Source organism: Larus michahellis, chromosome 7 (assembly GCF_964199755.1).
Source record: "Larus michahellis chromosome 7, bLarMic1.1, whole genome shotgun sequence".
Classification (NCBI taxonomy): domain Eukaryota; kingdom Metazoa; phylum Chordata; class Aves; order Charadriiformes; family Laridae; genus Larus; species Larus michahellis.
In genome coordinates this window covers 43,205,114-43,219,725 of record NC_133902.1, presented here as the reverse complement: position 1 = coordinate 43,219,725, position 14,612 = coordinate 43,205,114, and the positions used below count along the sequence as shown (strand labels likewise).

Sequence of the window (14,612 nt, the reverse complement as noted above, 5' to 3'; positions counted from 1 at the left end):
GCTTCCCTGCCTCTCTGCCCCTCCCCAGCACCCCACTGAGCCTCTCCCCAGGAGTCTGAGCACACACTCAGGGACCCCGCCCCCAGTCCCCCCCAGCAGGGTCCCCTCTTCAAGACCATGCCCAGCTGATGCCCCATGCTGTGGGCACAGTGTTACCCAGGGGAACCCCTCACCACAGGACACCCCGACATGGCCCTGGGCACCCTCACCCCGCCATGGGGCTTGCACAGGGCAGGGGGACAGGCTGAACCCCCTGCAGCTGCACCAGGTACCCCACACCCCCCCGCACCAATCGGGGTAGTGTCAAGGCGGGTGGTGGCAGCAGCCCCCGATGCCAACACAATGTCATGGTGATGCTGGGGCAAGGACCCATCCCCATGGGGCAGCTGCCAGTGCCAAGCGTGGGCAGCAGCCATGCCAGGCCTGGGCACTAATTGCATTTGCCCTGGGAAGGCTCCTAATGAGCAGCAGCACCACGGAGGGGTGCAGGGGGCAGGGGTTTTGGGGGGGTCCCACACACTTCACAGCTGTCCCCCCACACCCCTGCTGGGCTGGCAGAGGGTTGGCGGGCAGGGGGTGCCAGGGTATGGCCCCCCCACCCCAAGCACCAGGGAGGTGACATCACCGCTGGCTCCATCGTCCCCCACCTCCATTTAATTAGCAGATGGCCCCCGGACCGCCCCCCCACCAGGCAGCGCCAGGCCTGTGCAGGGCCATTAGCTTTATTGGCTGCGCTGAACGAGGGCCAGGCCTCGTTAATTGAATTGCACCCGCGCCAAGGGCAGGCAGGCGTCTTCTCACCCCCCCTCCAGCCCCCGGCAACCCCCCTGGCCCTTGGCTGGGCCAGGGACAGGGGACCCCACAGCCAGGGGACCAGGGTGGCACCCATCCTGGTGAGGGGTGGGCAGGGGCACAGCCCCCCCACGGGTGTCAGTGTCCTGCCCGTGGGGTGCCTGGTGGGGGGCAGGCGGTGCTGGCGGGGGGGTGTGACCCACGCATGTGTGTGCACGCACACCCGAGTGCCCTCTCAGCCCCACGGCCACACCAGCCACACGTATGTGGCTGGCAGCTACACGCAGCCTGCACACGCGTGCAATCACACACACGTGTGCACACACATGTGCATTCCTCCCCCCCCGAAACAGTGCAGTGATGCTCTACTGCACCCCCCAACACCTTGTCCACCCCCCGCATCCGATGCGGGGTGCTGTCTCCATGCCCGCAGGGCCACCCACTGCAGGGTGGCACAGAGCAAGGGGGTTACCCCAAGCACTGCCACCGGTTCCCCCATGCCCCCCAGCTGCTTGGGGACACCCTGTGTATGGGCCAACACTCCCCCTCCGGGAGCCAGGAGGGTGCGGGGAGGCCCAGGCTCCTGCTCAGCATCACTTCCTACTTTCACTTTGGTGCGAGCCGACGCCAAGCCTGGGGGAGGCGGGTGCCCCCCAGGCCCGCCGGGGTGGCACAGGTAGGGACAGCGGGTGCTGCGAGGGGGGGAAAGGATGTGGGGACAGCTGGGCATCCATGGGGGCATCCAGCAAGCTGGATGGTGGCGGGGAGCAGGGTGGCAGTAGGTACCCATGCCTGGCACCGGGGGGTTTGAGCTGGCGTCACCCCTGGCCCCCCGACAGGGGTTTAGTCCCCACCCTAGAAGGAGCCCGCAGGGCAGGGCTGGCACAGCAAAGGGGGACAGGGAGAAGCACGGTGGGTGAGGGGCACTGCGGGGCTGAGAGCCCCCCCAGGCACAGAGAGCAAGGGGGGAGCCTTGCCCAGGGTGTCCTGGGAAGAGTTTGCCCCCCCAGCTCTGGGCATAGACCCCATGTGGGGGCAGATGCCCAGGGGGGCTGTGGGCCTTGCTGGGGTGGGCTGCAGCTCCCGGTGGGGTGTCTCTGTGCCCAGGGGCTGTTGCCTCTGGGGGCTGTTGTGCATGTGAAGGGGGGCTCTGTGCCAGGGGCTGCTGCTGCCCCAGGGGTGCTGTTGGCTGCTGCTGTCTGTGTGTGGGTCCCGGACCCCCTCCCCAAAAACTGGACGGGGGAAACTCAAAGCATTCCCAAGCCTCATTCCCATGGGAGGGCATCAGGGTCCACCCCAGGTCTTTACCCCGCCCAAGGGCTGCACAAGGGGACCAGCCTCGGTGACCCCCTCCCCAAAACTGGCACCCCCCAGACCAGGGAGCTGGGTGCCAAGGGGCCAAACCATGATTCACAATGTGATGCAGGGCCGGCAGGGGGTGGCTCCTGCAGCCGCCCCCCCCGACCTCCCACACTTCCTCCTGGCCAAGGTACAAAAGGAGAAGCGGTCGGGAGCAGCTTAGGCGCGGGGACACACCGGCATCCCCCTGGCACCCAGCGAGCACCTCGGGGCACCCCACAGCTCCCAGCCACAGGTAAGGGGCTCCTCTTCCCGGGGGAAACTGAGGCACGGGCAGGATGGGCAGGCAGGAAGATGGCTCGTCCAAGGTCACTCAAGGGCACCGTGACGGAAATCCAGTCATCTGCAATCCCGTGTCCTGCTCTGCCTGCTGTGGCAGGGGCACAGGATGCTCACGCACGCTTGGGCACGCTTGGGCACACACGGTCCTGTGAGCGCACACGCACCCTGCCGTGCGTGCCCCCATGCACGCAAGTGTGTGCTCCCCCAGCCCTGTGCCCAGCCACTACCTGCAGTGACAAGCCCCCGACCTGCCACCTCCATGAGTGCTGTCCCTCCCCCTGTCCCCAGGGTGCCACCCGCTGCCCGCCCAAAACCACCCCTCTGCACTGTACCCCCAGCCCCCCAACCCCACGCCCACAACACCCCCAAACCTCGTGCAGGCAGCATGCTGCGCCAGAGGGCTCTGCCTTGGGGGGGAGCTCAGTTTGGGGGACTGTGTGTTGGGGGCTCTGTGCCCCCTTTCCCCGCCCCCCCGCAGCCCCCCACACTGTTCGTGCTGTGAGCAAAGGAAGCGAGAGCAGAAGCAAAGGCAGTGCTTCCCCTGCACCAAACCCACATCCTGAATCCTGGGGGACCGGGACAGGGACAAGGACAGGGACACACCAGGGTGGAGGGGCTCAGGCCCAGGAACCCCTCGAGGAATAGGGGCAAAGCCTTGGGGCACTTCAGGTTAGGGCACATGGACAGCTAAAGGGGTACGGGGTGGGGCGCCTTTGCCCACCCCATACCTCCTACTCCATGTAGTGGGTAAGGAAAGGGGGTGCCTGAGCCCACCCCCTCTTACCTTAACAGCAGGCAGCTGGGGGTTGGAGCTGGGGGGCGGGGGGGGCCAGACTATCTCCTCGGGGCAGAGAGTTTGGGGATGCCAGGTGAGTGCCAGCCTGGCACCTCTCATCGCTGCCCCTGCCTTTGCAGACCCCTGGGAACAGCCATGGCAGGGGACGGGGAGCTCAACCGCGTCATCAAGGATCTGCAGAGTAAGTGTGCCAGCCTGTCCCCTGCCAGCCTGTCACATCTCACCCTGGCCATGCCGGGCCCCTCCTCACACCCAGCCCGTGGGCAGCAGGGGGGTGTCACTGCCAGGGGTGCACCAGAGCATCCCAGTGCCAACCCTACCTGTGCTGCCTGCTCCTGTCCTTGCTGCCAGCCCCAGGGGACCAGCAGTGCCCAGCGGGTACCTGTGCCCCTCTCTCCCCCTGCTGCCCCATTCCATCCTGGGGCAGGTTCCTCTTTCACACGACAGCAGAAATCCCCAGGGCTGGGAGCCAGGAGGCGGTGGGGAGGGGGATGGGATGAGGCAGGGTGCCCGCTGCCTGTGCCAGCTCAGCCCTGCCATCCTGCAGAGACCGTGGCCGAGCTGAACCACGGCTACCGAGAGCAGAACTTGCCGGTGACGGATGGGAGTCGGGAGCTGCACAGCCTCTGTGCCCAGCTGGAGTTCCTCCTCCAGGTACCCTGCTCCTCCATACCTGCCACTCCCTGCCTCAGTTTCCCCTGGGGCACAGCTGGGAGCAGAGGGGACCCCGTGCTGGCCCTTTTGGGGGGTGGGATGACCCCAGTCCTGAGCATCCCCAGCCATGTGAGTACCCGGGACCAGGCTCACCCACTTCCGCATGTGTAATTGCACATGCTGCAAAAGGGAAACTGAGGCATGGAGCCAGCAAGGAGGGGACACCAGGACCCACCCTGCTGGGGGAGCTGGCTGGATCCCAGCCCCACAAGGGGACAGCCTGGGGCGACAGAGGACACCCCCAAATGAGCAAGCCCAAGCCCTTGTCTCTGCCAGTTCGACCTCAAGGAGAAGAGGAGCTTCTTTGGGCAGCGCAAGGACTATTGGGACTTCTTGTGCCAGGGCCTGGCACGGCGCCGGCAGGAGCACGAGGGTGTTCGCTTCGTCACCTCCCTGGACAAGGTGGGCAAGGGCTGGTGGGGCACCTGGGGTCTCATGCAGGCACACATGCATGTGCTTGTGCTTGTCTGCGGGTGCGCACACACTTGGGCACGGGCACACACTCATCAGGGCACTGAGGATTCACCCACTGGCCCTTTCTCCCCTCCGGGGTCCCCACTGCCTCCCAGCCCTGGCCCTGGGGACCCCCTTCCCTCCTGCACGGGCTGAGGGGGGGAGGGGGGGCAGGCTGGCGTGGCAGGCCTGGATAACCCCCTCTCCCCCCCAGCTGAAGACCCCCGTGGGCAGGGGCCGAGCCTTCCTGCGGTACTGCCTGGTGCACCGCCAGCTGGCAGAGTCCCTGCAGCTCTGCCTCCTCGACCCCGAGAGCCTGCGGTGAGAGTGGGGGACACAGGGAGAGGATGCTCACCATGGTGGGAGGCAGAGCCAGGGCGGGCAGCACCCGGCAGCACCCGGTCAGCAAGGATACTGCAGGTGCTTGTGCCTGCCCGGGGGCACAGAGTGGTGTGTGAGCTGGTTTTGTGGTTGCAGTGAGTGGTACTACGCCCGCAGCCCCTTCCTGAGCCCCCAGCACCGGGCAGAGATCCTGGGCAGCCTCTATGAGCTCGATGGTGTCACCTTCCACCTGGCCCTGCGCAGAGCTGACCTGGACATCGCCTGGCCCATGTTCTCCGAGTGAGCCTGGGGATGTGGAGGTTATCAGGGGCATTGGGGTATCAGGGGCGCCAGGGGCACCAGGGACACAAGGGGCATCAGGGGCACCTGGGGCTCAGCATCACAGAGCATCACATGGGTGTCCCCCTGCCACCCTGGCCCTCCTGCGCCCGCAAAGGTGCCACATGTGCATGGACACACACACACTGCCATCCTCTGACAAGTACGTGCCCAGGCACAGGTCTGCTGCAGCACCGTGCCACTGTGACATCTGAGACACAGGGACACACGCGTGTGCATGCACATCCTTGCCCCTGGGCACACTTGCGGGGAGCACTTGTGGACACAGACGCTCCGCGCACTCACGCCTGCCCTGCTGCTTGCACGCTCCTGGGCACGCACTGCCACAAGCACACACGCAGCCCCCAGTTCCCCCCTGCCACCGCCATGGGAGTCTCCGGGTGCCACCTGCTCTGCAGGTGTTTGGGCTGATGGTACTAGCCTCCCTGGTCCCCTGTCACCAGGTGCCACCCGGTGCCACCATCCCTGCTGCCCTCTCCATCTTCAAAGGCCAACCATGCCCAGGGAGCCCTGCGGGGAGGGTGGCAGTGCCTAGCTCACCCTGGGGGTGACCTGGTGGCCCTGAGTCTGGTGTCCCATCTAGGACACTGGTACGGCCCAGCCCTGTGTCCGGGAGCAGCCCGGCAAAGATGGCCCTGCAGACAGATGGCACCAGCATCGAGGCGCATGGATGGCCTGATGTAATCGCCCGTCCCATCACATCACCCCGTGGGGTGCCAGCCCACCCGTGCCCACCCACCTTTACTGCCCCACGGACAGGGAGTGTAGAGGTGGAGGAGGAGGATGTGAAGGTGAAGGAGGATATGGAAGTGAAGAAGTACGTGGAAAAAGAGGATGAAGAGGAGATGGAGGAGGAGGAGGAAGAGGAGGAGGAGGAGGAGGAGGAAGAGGAGAAGAAGGAGGAGGATGTGGACGTAGATGTGGAGGAAGATGTGGAGGTGGAGAAGAAAATGGAAGAGGAGGGTGAAGATGAGTTGGAGGAAGATGGGAAGGAGATGGAGAACGTGAATGTGAAGGAGATGGAGGATGCACGTGGCGTTGGCAAAGCACCCCAGCCCAATGGTGACGAGGAGCCTGGCACGTCCCCACCACCCAGCACCGGGTGCATGCCGGGCTCCTCACCGCCAGTGCCCGGACAGCCGGATGGGACAGAGGCATCCCTGTGGGCACTGGTGTCCCGGCTGCGGGCCGAGCTGGGGCAGCGGGAGGCGGCGTTGCGGGAGCTGGCTTCCCGGCTGGCGCGGGAGCAGCGGCGGCACCGGCGGCAGGAGGAGTCCAGTGCCCGGTGTGCCCAGCTGCGGGCACAGGAGGCCGAGGCACTGCGGGAGACCAACACCTTCCTGGGGCAGGCTCTGGCGGCGGCGGTGGCGGCGGGGGGCCCGGGAGCACTGGCACAGGCGCAGGAGGAGGCACAGGGCTGGCGGCAGGCAGCGGAGGAGCGGGGTGCCCAGCTGGCCGGGGCGCTGGCGGAGGCAGCAGCCCTGGCCTCACGCCTGCGGGAATGCCAGGCGGCGCTGGCAGTGGGACCGATGGACAGACTGGAGGATGCCAGTGTCCCCGAGGAGGTGGCCGCTGTGGAGGAGGTGCTGCGGCAGGCACTGGAGCTTGCCCGTGGCCCCCTGGAGCCCCCGCTGGACCCCCAGGTGGAGGGAGACCCTGGCACAGCCGCCAGCATGGCCATGGTATGGGCAAGCCCAAGGGGACCCCATGGTGGGGCCGGGGGTTCAGGGGACCGGGGCTGAGCTCCCACTCTCCCACAGCGCCTGGCCGCCCTGGCCACCACAGCACAGGAGGAAGCCCGGCAGAGCCAGCAGCAGCTCCTGGCCCAGCGGCAGGAGGTGGCTCGGCTGCAGGAGCAGCTCAGCAGGTTGGGCAGGGACCCCCCGCTCCCACTGTCCCCCATCCCACTGATGCAGGGTTTCCCATGGGACCCACATGGTGCCCTGCTTGGATCCAGGGGAGCAGCTCCTGGGGATGGGCAGGGGGAAGGAGGGAAGGGTTTGGGGAGGGAGGGCTGGAGGGAGGCACCAATCTGGGGACTGAGAGGTAGGTGGAGGAGTGGGTGGGCAGAGGGGTGGAAGAATGAACTTGGGGAAAGCAGATGGGTGGAGGGATGGAGGGGGGGATGGAGGGGTGAATTTGAGATGAATAGAGGGGTGGGTGGATGGAGGGATGAATTTGGGGTGAATAAGCTGATGGGTGGGCACACAGAGGGATAGAAGGATGAATTTGAGACAAGTGGATGGAGGAACAGAGGGATGAATTTGGGGTGAGTAGATAGATGGATGGGTGGGCAGAAGGACAGAGGGGTAGGTGTAGGGAAGGACAGATGAACAGCTGGGAAACAGGTGGGTGGGTGGCTGTCCCGGCAGATGGCAAGGTGGCTGTGAGGATGGGGAGCCAGCTTGGGGATGGATGGGCAGCAGATAGAGGGAGGGAGGGAGGGAGGGATGGATGGATGGATGGATGGATGGATGGATGGATGGATGGATGGATGGAGACAGGCAGCTGAGGGACAAGGGAACCATCTCCCTGCTGCTCCACTCCAGGGCCCGGCAGGATGGGGAGCGCTGGGCATCGGCACTGCAGCGGGCGCAGCGGGAGGCCCTGGAGCGGGAGGCCACGCGCGGCGCCGAGCAGGCACGGCAGCAGGAGCTCATCCGTGACATGAAGGGGCGGCTGCTGGAGCTGCTGCGGTGAGAGCCCCGGGGACCCCACTGGTGTGGGGCCATGCGCAGGTGGGGACACCCAAGCCCCTTTGCCCAGAGGAGGGCACCAGAGCCCAGGCGAATTTTGCTCACCACCTTGGGAGACCTGGGGAGAGACTTGGGTGCCCACCTTGGGTCTGGGGTGCCAGGGCATGCTTCCAGACCCACGCCGCTGGGCATACTCCTGCTGGGGCTGACCTGTCCCCTCCCACAGGGAGAAGGACGCCTTGTGGCAGAAGACAGAGGGCATTGACACCCCGATGCCCAGCCCGGCGCCCCACGACACAGGGTTCTGCGCCCGCTGCCACAAGGATTTCCGCCTCCTCTCCCGGCGGTACAACTGCAGGTGGGCTATGGGGGACACTGGGGGTGGCACCGGGATGGCACAGCTCTCACTGCCCGCTCTCTTGGCAGGCTGTGCCAGGGCAAGGTGTGCCACGCGTGCTCCGTGGACATGGGCAAGCAGGGGCGCTGCTGTCTCCTTTGCTACCAGCAAAGGCACCCACAGGCTACATAAGCCGGGACCACAGCCCCTGCACCGTACCTGGGACACCCCCTGCCCTGGCTGCCTCCTCTCCGACTTACCGGGGACGTAGGTGTTGGGGGCCTTCAGGCAGGTCCTGCTGCCCAACATTTTGGGTTTGAGACGTATCTTTCTTGTGGCTGGTCCACGGAGAAGAAAACAACCTATTCCTGCTACCCCTGCGGCTCCCGTGTCGTCTATCGGTCATCGCCGGATTGATCCCCACGCTGGGTGCGGGGTGGGGTGATGCTGGTATGGGGGTGTCAGCCCTCCTGGGGGGAACCATCCCCATAAGGGGTGTCCCAGCTGCAGCCATGCTGACCCGCCGTCTGCTCCATCCTGCAGCGGGGAGGCAGCAACAGGAAGGGGAGACGGTTCTTGGCCAACAGCCCTGGCTTCCTGCCAGGCTGGGAGGAACGGCTTGGGCAAGAGGTTTCCCAGATGCAAAGGTGATGGGCTGTCCCTGCCCAGCCCCCCCGCTGACCCTGCCCAGCCCCAAGTCCCCAGGGCTCCCTACATGGGTGCCAGGGACCCCCGTAGCCACCCGTGAGCCAGCCCACAGCTGGCACCTACTGATGCCCCCCATGGTTATGAACCCTGAGAAGCCTGGAGCAGGGGGGGTGGAGTAACGGTACGGCACCCCCCGTGGAGAGTTGCTTAGGCATGGTGGGACAGGCACCCCGGTACCAGGCACACAGCGGGGATCCCAGCAGGGTCACAGCCCCCTCTTCAGCACCTCTTCCCCACTCTGGTGCCAGCCCCAGTTGCCCAAGCTGGGGCGGAAATGTCCTGGTTGTGTAAGGGACAGGTCCCCAACCCTTTGCACAATGATGTCCTGGCACCACAGTACCGGGGGGGGCAAGAGGTGCCCCGGGTGACAGCACCCTTCAGGGCAGCAGTCACAGGGCTGCTTGGTTGCAGCAAGGGGCTTCCCAGGGACCTTGCAGTGGTTTGCTCCAATGTGGCTCAGATCAGGGTCGGGAAGGGAGTAACTTCGTCTACAGGTGGGACAGATGCTACATGGAGACCCCCACACTGGAGAAGTACCAGGACCTGGCTGGGTGGCTGTGAGGACCAAGCCCTTTGTGTCCTCTCTGGGGATGCACACGATGCTGAACTCTCTGCAACAGCCTCTTGGGTAACAGCCCTTCCCTGGCCTGGCAGCGGGGTTACCCACACCCTGCCAGGTTCAGCTGGCACCTCTGCTTTGGCACCAAGGTGGAGACCCCAGAACCCACCGTCCCCAGAGACGTGCCCTAGCCCCATTCCGCCATCCCCCTCCCCATGGCAAAGAGGAGACACACCTGGGTGACTGTCCTGGTTTCAGCTGGGGTAAAGTTAGTTTTCTTCCTAGTAGCCGCTGTGTTTTGGATTTAGTATGAGAATAATGTAGATAACACATACTGTTTTAGTTGCTGCTAAGTAATGCTTATATTAAGTCAAGGACTTTTTCAGCTTCTCACAGAAGCTGAGAGGGAGCACAGGCAGGAGAAGCTGGCCAAAGGAATATTCCATACCATAAACATCATGCTCAGTATATAAACGGGGGTTGACCTGGCGGCAGGAATCCACAATCGCTGCTCGGGACGGACTGGGCAATTGATCATTAGGTGGTGAAAATTGCATCGCATCACTTATTTTGTATATTCTTTTACCATTATTTTTTTTCTCTCTAACATTACTGTTCTATTAAACTGTCTTTATCTCAACCCATGAGATTTTTTTTCCTTTTTCTCCCTCTTCTCCCTAAGCTACTTGGGGGGAAGGGAGAATGAGTGAACAGCTTCATGGTCCTAGTTGCCAGCAGGGGTTAAACCATGACAGTGACCAACCCACCAATTCCTTTATTGCTGGACGGCCGTCAGCCACCAACACTGTCCCCACAGCGGGGTCACGGGGTCCCCAAAGTCACAGGCTCTACCCCAAAGAGCAGGGAGGGTGAGCAGCACTTGGCATCACTTCCCTGGCAATGGAGTCCTACCCCCTCGCTGCCCAAGCCCCCTTCTAGCCGGGGTCCAGCACCCAGTGGTGGCCCTGCCCATCCCTGTGGCATCACCATCCGCATCCCAGGGGGCTGGGTGAGGATGCTGGGTATGTGGGGTGCTGGGACCTGCTGGGAGCTGCGAGGGTCGGGTCCCAGCAGGGCTCAGAGGGTGGTGGACGTGTTGCCAGAGGTGGAGGTGTAGGAGGCGTGGCCATAGCGGGTCACAGCATCCTTGCTGATGAGCCCACGCTGTGCCAGGATCTTGAGGAAGCTGTTGCGAAACTTCTGCCCGATGAAGGCGTAGATAATGGGGTTGATGCAGCTGTGGGCAAAGCCCAGGACCTGTGTGATGGAGAGGGCTGTGTCTATGCGGTTCCTCCTCTCGCAGGTCTCAGCGATGGCTCGTATCCTCATAAGGGTGTCGCTCACCAATGTGATGTTGTAAGGCAGCCAGCAGATGAGGAAGACCAGCACCACGGCAAAGATGACCTTCATGGCCCGCTGCTTCTGGGAGTTCTTGGTCTGCAGGAGGGTGTGGATGGTGACACCATAGCAGAAGAGCATCACCAGGAGGGGCAGGGCAAAGCCAAAGGTCTGCGGCAGGACCCGCAGCACCACCCGCCACTTGGCCGTGTCCTCACCACCAATGTGCTCATAGCACACAGTGCCGTTGCTGGGCGAGGGGAAAGCCTCACGGAAGAGCAGCACGGGCAGGGAGAGCAGCACGGAGAAGACCCAGATGCCCAAGCAGACAAACTTCACCCAGTGCCTCTTCTCGGTGGCAGCCCGAGTGGCATAGACGATGGCCAGGTAGCGGTCCACGCTGATGCACGCAAGCAGCAGGATGCCGCTGTAGAAGTTGGCCTCCTGCAGCATGGAGATAGCTTTGCACATCACGGTGCCAAAGACCCACTCATGGGCTCGGTAGGCAGCCCAGAGTGGCAGGCTAAGGGCGAAGAGCAGGTCTGCCACCGCCAGGTTGAGCAGGTAGACATCGGTGACAGAGCGGTTGGTGTGGCTGGAGGTCACCACCAGCACCACCAGCCCATTCCCCACCACGCTGAGGATGAAGACGAGGCAGTAGATCACCACCACCAGGTACTTGTTGAGGACGGAGCCATCGGGCCGGCATGGGGCAGAGGAGATAGCGGTGTCGGGCATGGCCGTGCTATATTCATAGGTGTAGTTGTAGAGGGACAAGAGATCGGAGAAATCCCCACTGAAGGAGAAGGACTCCATTTTGCCTGTGGAGCACAAAGCAGCATGAGTGTGGGGTGGGATGGTGGTGTGGGCCAGGGGTGACAGCATCTCTGGGTCCCCTGGCATGTCCATTGCCCTGCAGATCCACTCCCAGCCAGTGGACATCCCCCCTCCGTCAGTCCACCGTGCCCCAGGTTCATGCTGTGCCAGGTAAGGGGCAGTGCTGCAGGTAGACACTGTCCCTCATATGTCCGCTTTTACAACACCCCCAAGTCAGCTCCACTTCATCCCAACCCCATCCCTTCCCTGTCCCCCATGGAGGAAGGTGTTCCCCCACGGACCAGCCACCTTGTCTTGGGTTGGGGGGGTTCACCCATCAATGCAGCATCACCTCCCTGCAGGGGACACCTGGCCCCTCCAGCATCCCTGCCCCCCCCCCGGTTTGTGTGTGCCCTTCAAAAGCCTCTGAGCTCTTTGGGCATCTCAGGATCCCTTGGGCACCTGCAAAATCTTTTGAGCATCTCTGGATCCCTCTGGCTTCCCCATCCCACTGAGCATCACTGCTGGCGCTGCCACGTCTGCCACCCCAGCCAACGATAAGGCTGCAGTCACGGTGCCCAGGGCAGGCAGGGACTTGAGAAGGTCTGAAGGTGGTTTCATGCCCTTTTTACCCTCCCAGTTCTGTCCCTGTCTGAGCGGTTTCACCCCCGAGACAGAAAGACGTGTCACCCTTTTACAGGCAGCTTTGGAAATATTTCACGTTTCTGGTCTTCCTGTTGGTCAGACGGGTGCTGCCGGGCATCCCCGTGTCCCCTGTGCTCAGCCACAATGGGGAAATCACAGGTGACAGTTGCTCTTCCTGTCTCCTCGCACTTAGGACACCACTTCCCTGCTCTGTCACTGCCTCCCCAAAGACCATTGGGTTTCAGCCTTCTCCCAGTATGGATCCAGATCCTCGTTTCTGAGCCCCTCCAGGGCTTGGTGATGCCAGGGCTGGTCATGAGCACTGAGTCCCTGCAGTGCTGGGGGGGACTGAACTGGCTCATTTGAACTCAAACCCTCCCTGGGACCAACTTTCCCCTCCTGCCCAGTGAGGATTCCCACAGGTGCAGCTGGGCTGGTGCCCCTCCCTGGCTCTGCTAGCCCTCCTCCTGCGGTGACCCCGGGATGGTGATCCTAGGATGGTGGTGCTGGGATGGTGATGCCCCAGCACCCCAGAGGACCACAGCTGGGGACACTGCCAGTGAAACGTTACCCCGAGCAGGGCCACCAGAGGCATGGAGCAGAGCCAGGCACCAGCGCTTCCCCTCCATCTATTTTTGGCTGTTTCTTTCTGCCTCCCCACTCCAAAATCCCAGTGGTTCCTCTGGGACCGGGTATCCCCCAGCCACAGGTACCCCACAGCCAGCTTGGCTGGGGGAACCAGCAGCACCCCATTTCCCCTCCTGACACTGGAAGGGCTGGGGGACACTGGGGTGGCCCTGGGGGTCGCTGCGGGCAGGAAGGAGGGACACAGCATGGGGAAGCACCCTCCTGGTGATCACTGTGTGAGGAAATGGGAGTGAGCGCTTCCCCCCGGGGCACCCACAGCCGATGTCCCCTGGCACTGCGGGGGGTTTGAACCCCAGATGGTCTCTGAGCACAGCCGTGGGTGTCCCTACCACCACCTCCTGCTCCCCCCACACCCGGCAGCCCCTTGGGCAGCTGGAGCAGCCCACCCCAGCCCCCAGCCCAGCCCCTCTACATGTGAGGGGGCTCAGCCAGGTGCTGGGGGGGCTGTCAAAGCCCAAGGGAAGCCCTGGTCACCCTGGACCCTGGGGACTCACCGCTCGCTGCCCTCACTGTCCCCCCCAAATCGGGGGTCTTCTCTCTGTCCCAAGTCGGTTCTCACTGGGATGCTCCCGGGCACGGGGATGAATCCAGGCGTCACCCTCAAAGGGCTCTGGGAGGGAGTGTGGCAGTGCCAGTCTGGGGGGGTCCCGCCAGGCCAGCCGGAGGGTCCCTCACCTGCACCCACCGCCCTGCTGTCTCCCCGTGCCCGTTGCCTCCGCCGCCCGCTTTATGCCGCCCAGGGAGGAAGCGAGGTTGCAAAACCTTCTCCCAGCGTCAAGGGGAAGTGTCAGCTAGAAGGGACCCTTCCCCAGCCCCACAAGGACGCCTTCAGCGGGGCTGGGGAGAGCCCGCAGCCCCCTGCCACCCTCCCATCCCAGGAGGGCCACCCAGCAGCAGATGACACCGGGGCACACCCAAGGGATATCACCCCCTCTGCAATGATGCACCCTGGGGGGCTCCAACCAGGGGTCCCCTCTTTGTCCCCTGGCCCCCAGTGGATGTGGGGCTCCCCTTGGAGGCCCCCCCGAGTGCTGTGCCCACCCCCCACCCCGGGAGAACGGAGGCCCCCCGGGGCCATGGTGGGGGTTTGGCAGGCAGCCCGCTGGGCAAAGGCAGGGCAGGGCTCCGTGCCTCAGTTTCCCCATTGATAGAGTGGGGGTTGGCACCGGGGCTTTGGGGGACACAGGGGCACTACAGAGCTGGCTTGCTCCCCATTGGGGGGTGCTGCAGGGGACCCCCCTAGAGCAGAGCCCCCTGTCCCTCCTGCCCTGGCTGTGCCATGCTGAGCCAAGTCATGTCCCCCCAGGCTCAAGGGACACCCACAGCACTCCCATAGCCTTGGGGCACCCCTGCTCCCCTGAGCACCCCTATTGCATTTGGGGAACACCTGCACCCAAGGACACCCCCCGGGCACCCCCGTCCCTCTGGGGCACTCCTAAACCCTTGGGGCACCTCCATGCCCACAGTTTTGGGGTGCCTGTCAGTTTTAGGGGTACCCCACACTTTTGGGGCACCTCTCTTCCCTGGGGGCACCCGTAGAGTTGTAGGGCACCATCATACCCCTGGGATGTCACCACAGACCCGAGGACGCTCCTATTCCCTCAGGACACACCCATGCTCTTCTAGGGCACCCCCAAAGTTTTGGGCACACCACCCCTAGCTCCAGGCCAACCTCACAGCCCCCCTAGGGTGTCCCCATTCCCTGGGGCACTCTCACGCTTTTGGGGGGCCCCCCATCCCTTTGGGGCATCCTCCCATCACCCTGGGTCTCCCCTGGTCCATGGGGGC

At 64.0% G+C, this 14,612-nt stretch overlaps 2 protein-coding genes across 2 annotated transcripts; one reads left to right on the top strand and one right to left on the bottom strand.

Annotated features, from left to right (window-relative positions):
• Positions 1 to 1,413: 1,413 nt before the first annotated feature.
• RUFY4 (RUN and FYVE domain containing 4) lies at positions 1,414 to 8,423 on the top strand. Its single transcript, XM_074595141.1, has 12 exons — positions 1,414 to 1,468; positions 2,282 to 2,386; positions 3,349 to 3,410; positions 3,777 to 3,883; positions 4,220 to 4,345; positions 4,611 to 4,717; positions 4,874 to 5,017; positions 5,661 to 6,759; positions 6,838 to 6,944; positions 7,627 to 7,773; positions 8,000 to 8,131; positions 8,200 to 8,423. Exons 3-12 carry the CDS (start codon positions 3,365 to 3,367, stop codon positions 8,300 to 8,302), a joined length of 2,118 nt encoding a protein of 705 aa, XP_074451242.1. The 5' UTR covers positions 1,414 to 1,468; positions 2,282 to 2,386; positions 3,349 to 3,364; the 3' UTR covers positions 8,303 to 8,423.
• A 1,560-nt stretch (positions 8,424 to 9,983) lies between these two features.
• LOC141746512 (C-X-C chemokine receptor type 1-like) lies at positions 9,984 to 13,526 on the bottom strand. The gene is made up of 2 exons (XM_074595145.1): positions 13,319 to 13,526; positions 9,984 to 11,536 (listed from the first exon to the last, which is right to left on the bottom strand). Exon 2 carries the CDS (start codon positions 11,529 to 11,531, stop codon positions 10,455 to 10,457), a length of 1,077 nt encoding a protein of 358 aa, XP_074451246.1. The 5' UTR covers positions 11,532 to 11,536; positions 13,319 to 13,526; the 3' UTR covers positions 9,984 to 10,454.
• Between the last annotated feature and the right edge of the window lie 1,086 nt (positions 13,527 to 14,612).

Excerpts from the sequence above, each read along its gene's own strand:
- RUFY4 (XM_074595141.1), top strand. The coding sequence starts at position 3,365 with ATGGCAGGGGACGGGGAGCTCAACCGCGTCATCAAGGATCTGCAGA. Across the intron at positions 5,018-5,660 it reads GCCTGGCCCATGTTCTCCGA|GACACTGGTACGGCCCAGCC; the intron begins GTGAGCCTGGGG and ends TGTCCCATCTAG. Across the intron at positions 6,945-7,626 it reads CTGCAGGAGCAGCTCAGCAG|GGCCCGGCAGGATGGGGAGC; the intron begins GTTGGGCAGGGA and ends GCTCCACTCCAG.
- LOC141746512 (XM_074595145.1), bottom strand. The coding sequence starts at position 11,531 with ATGGAGTCCTTCTCCTTCAGTGGGGATTTCTCCGATCTCTTGTCCCTC.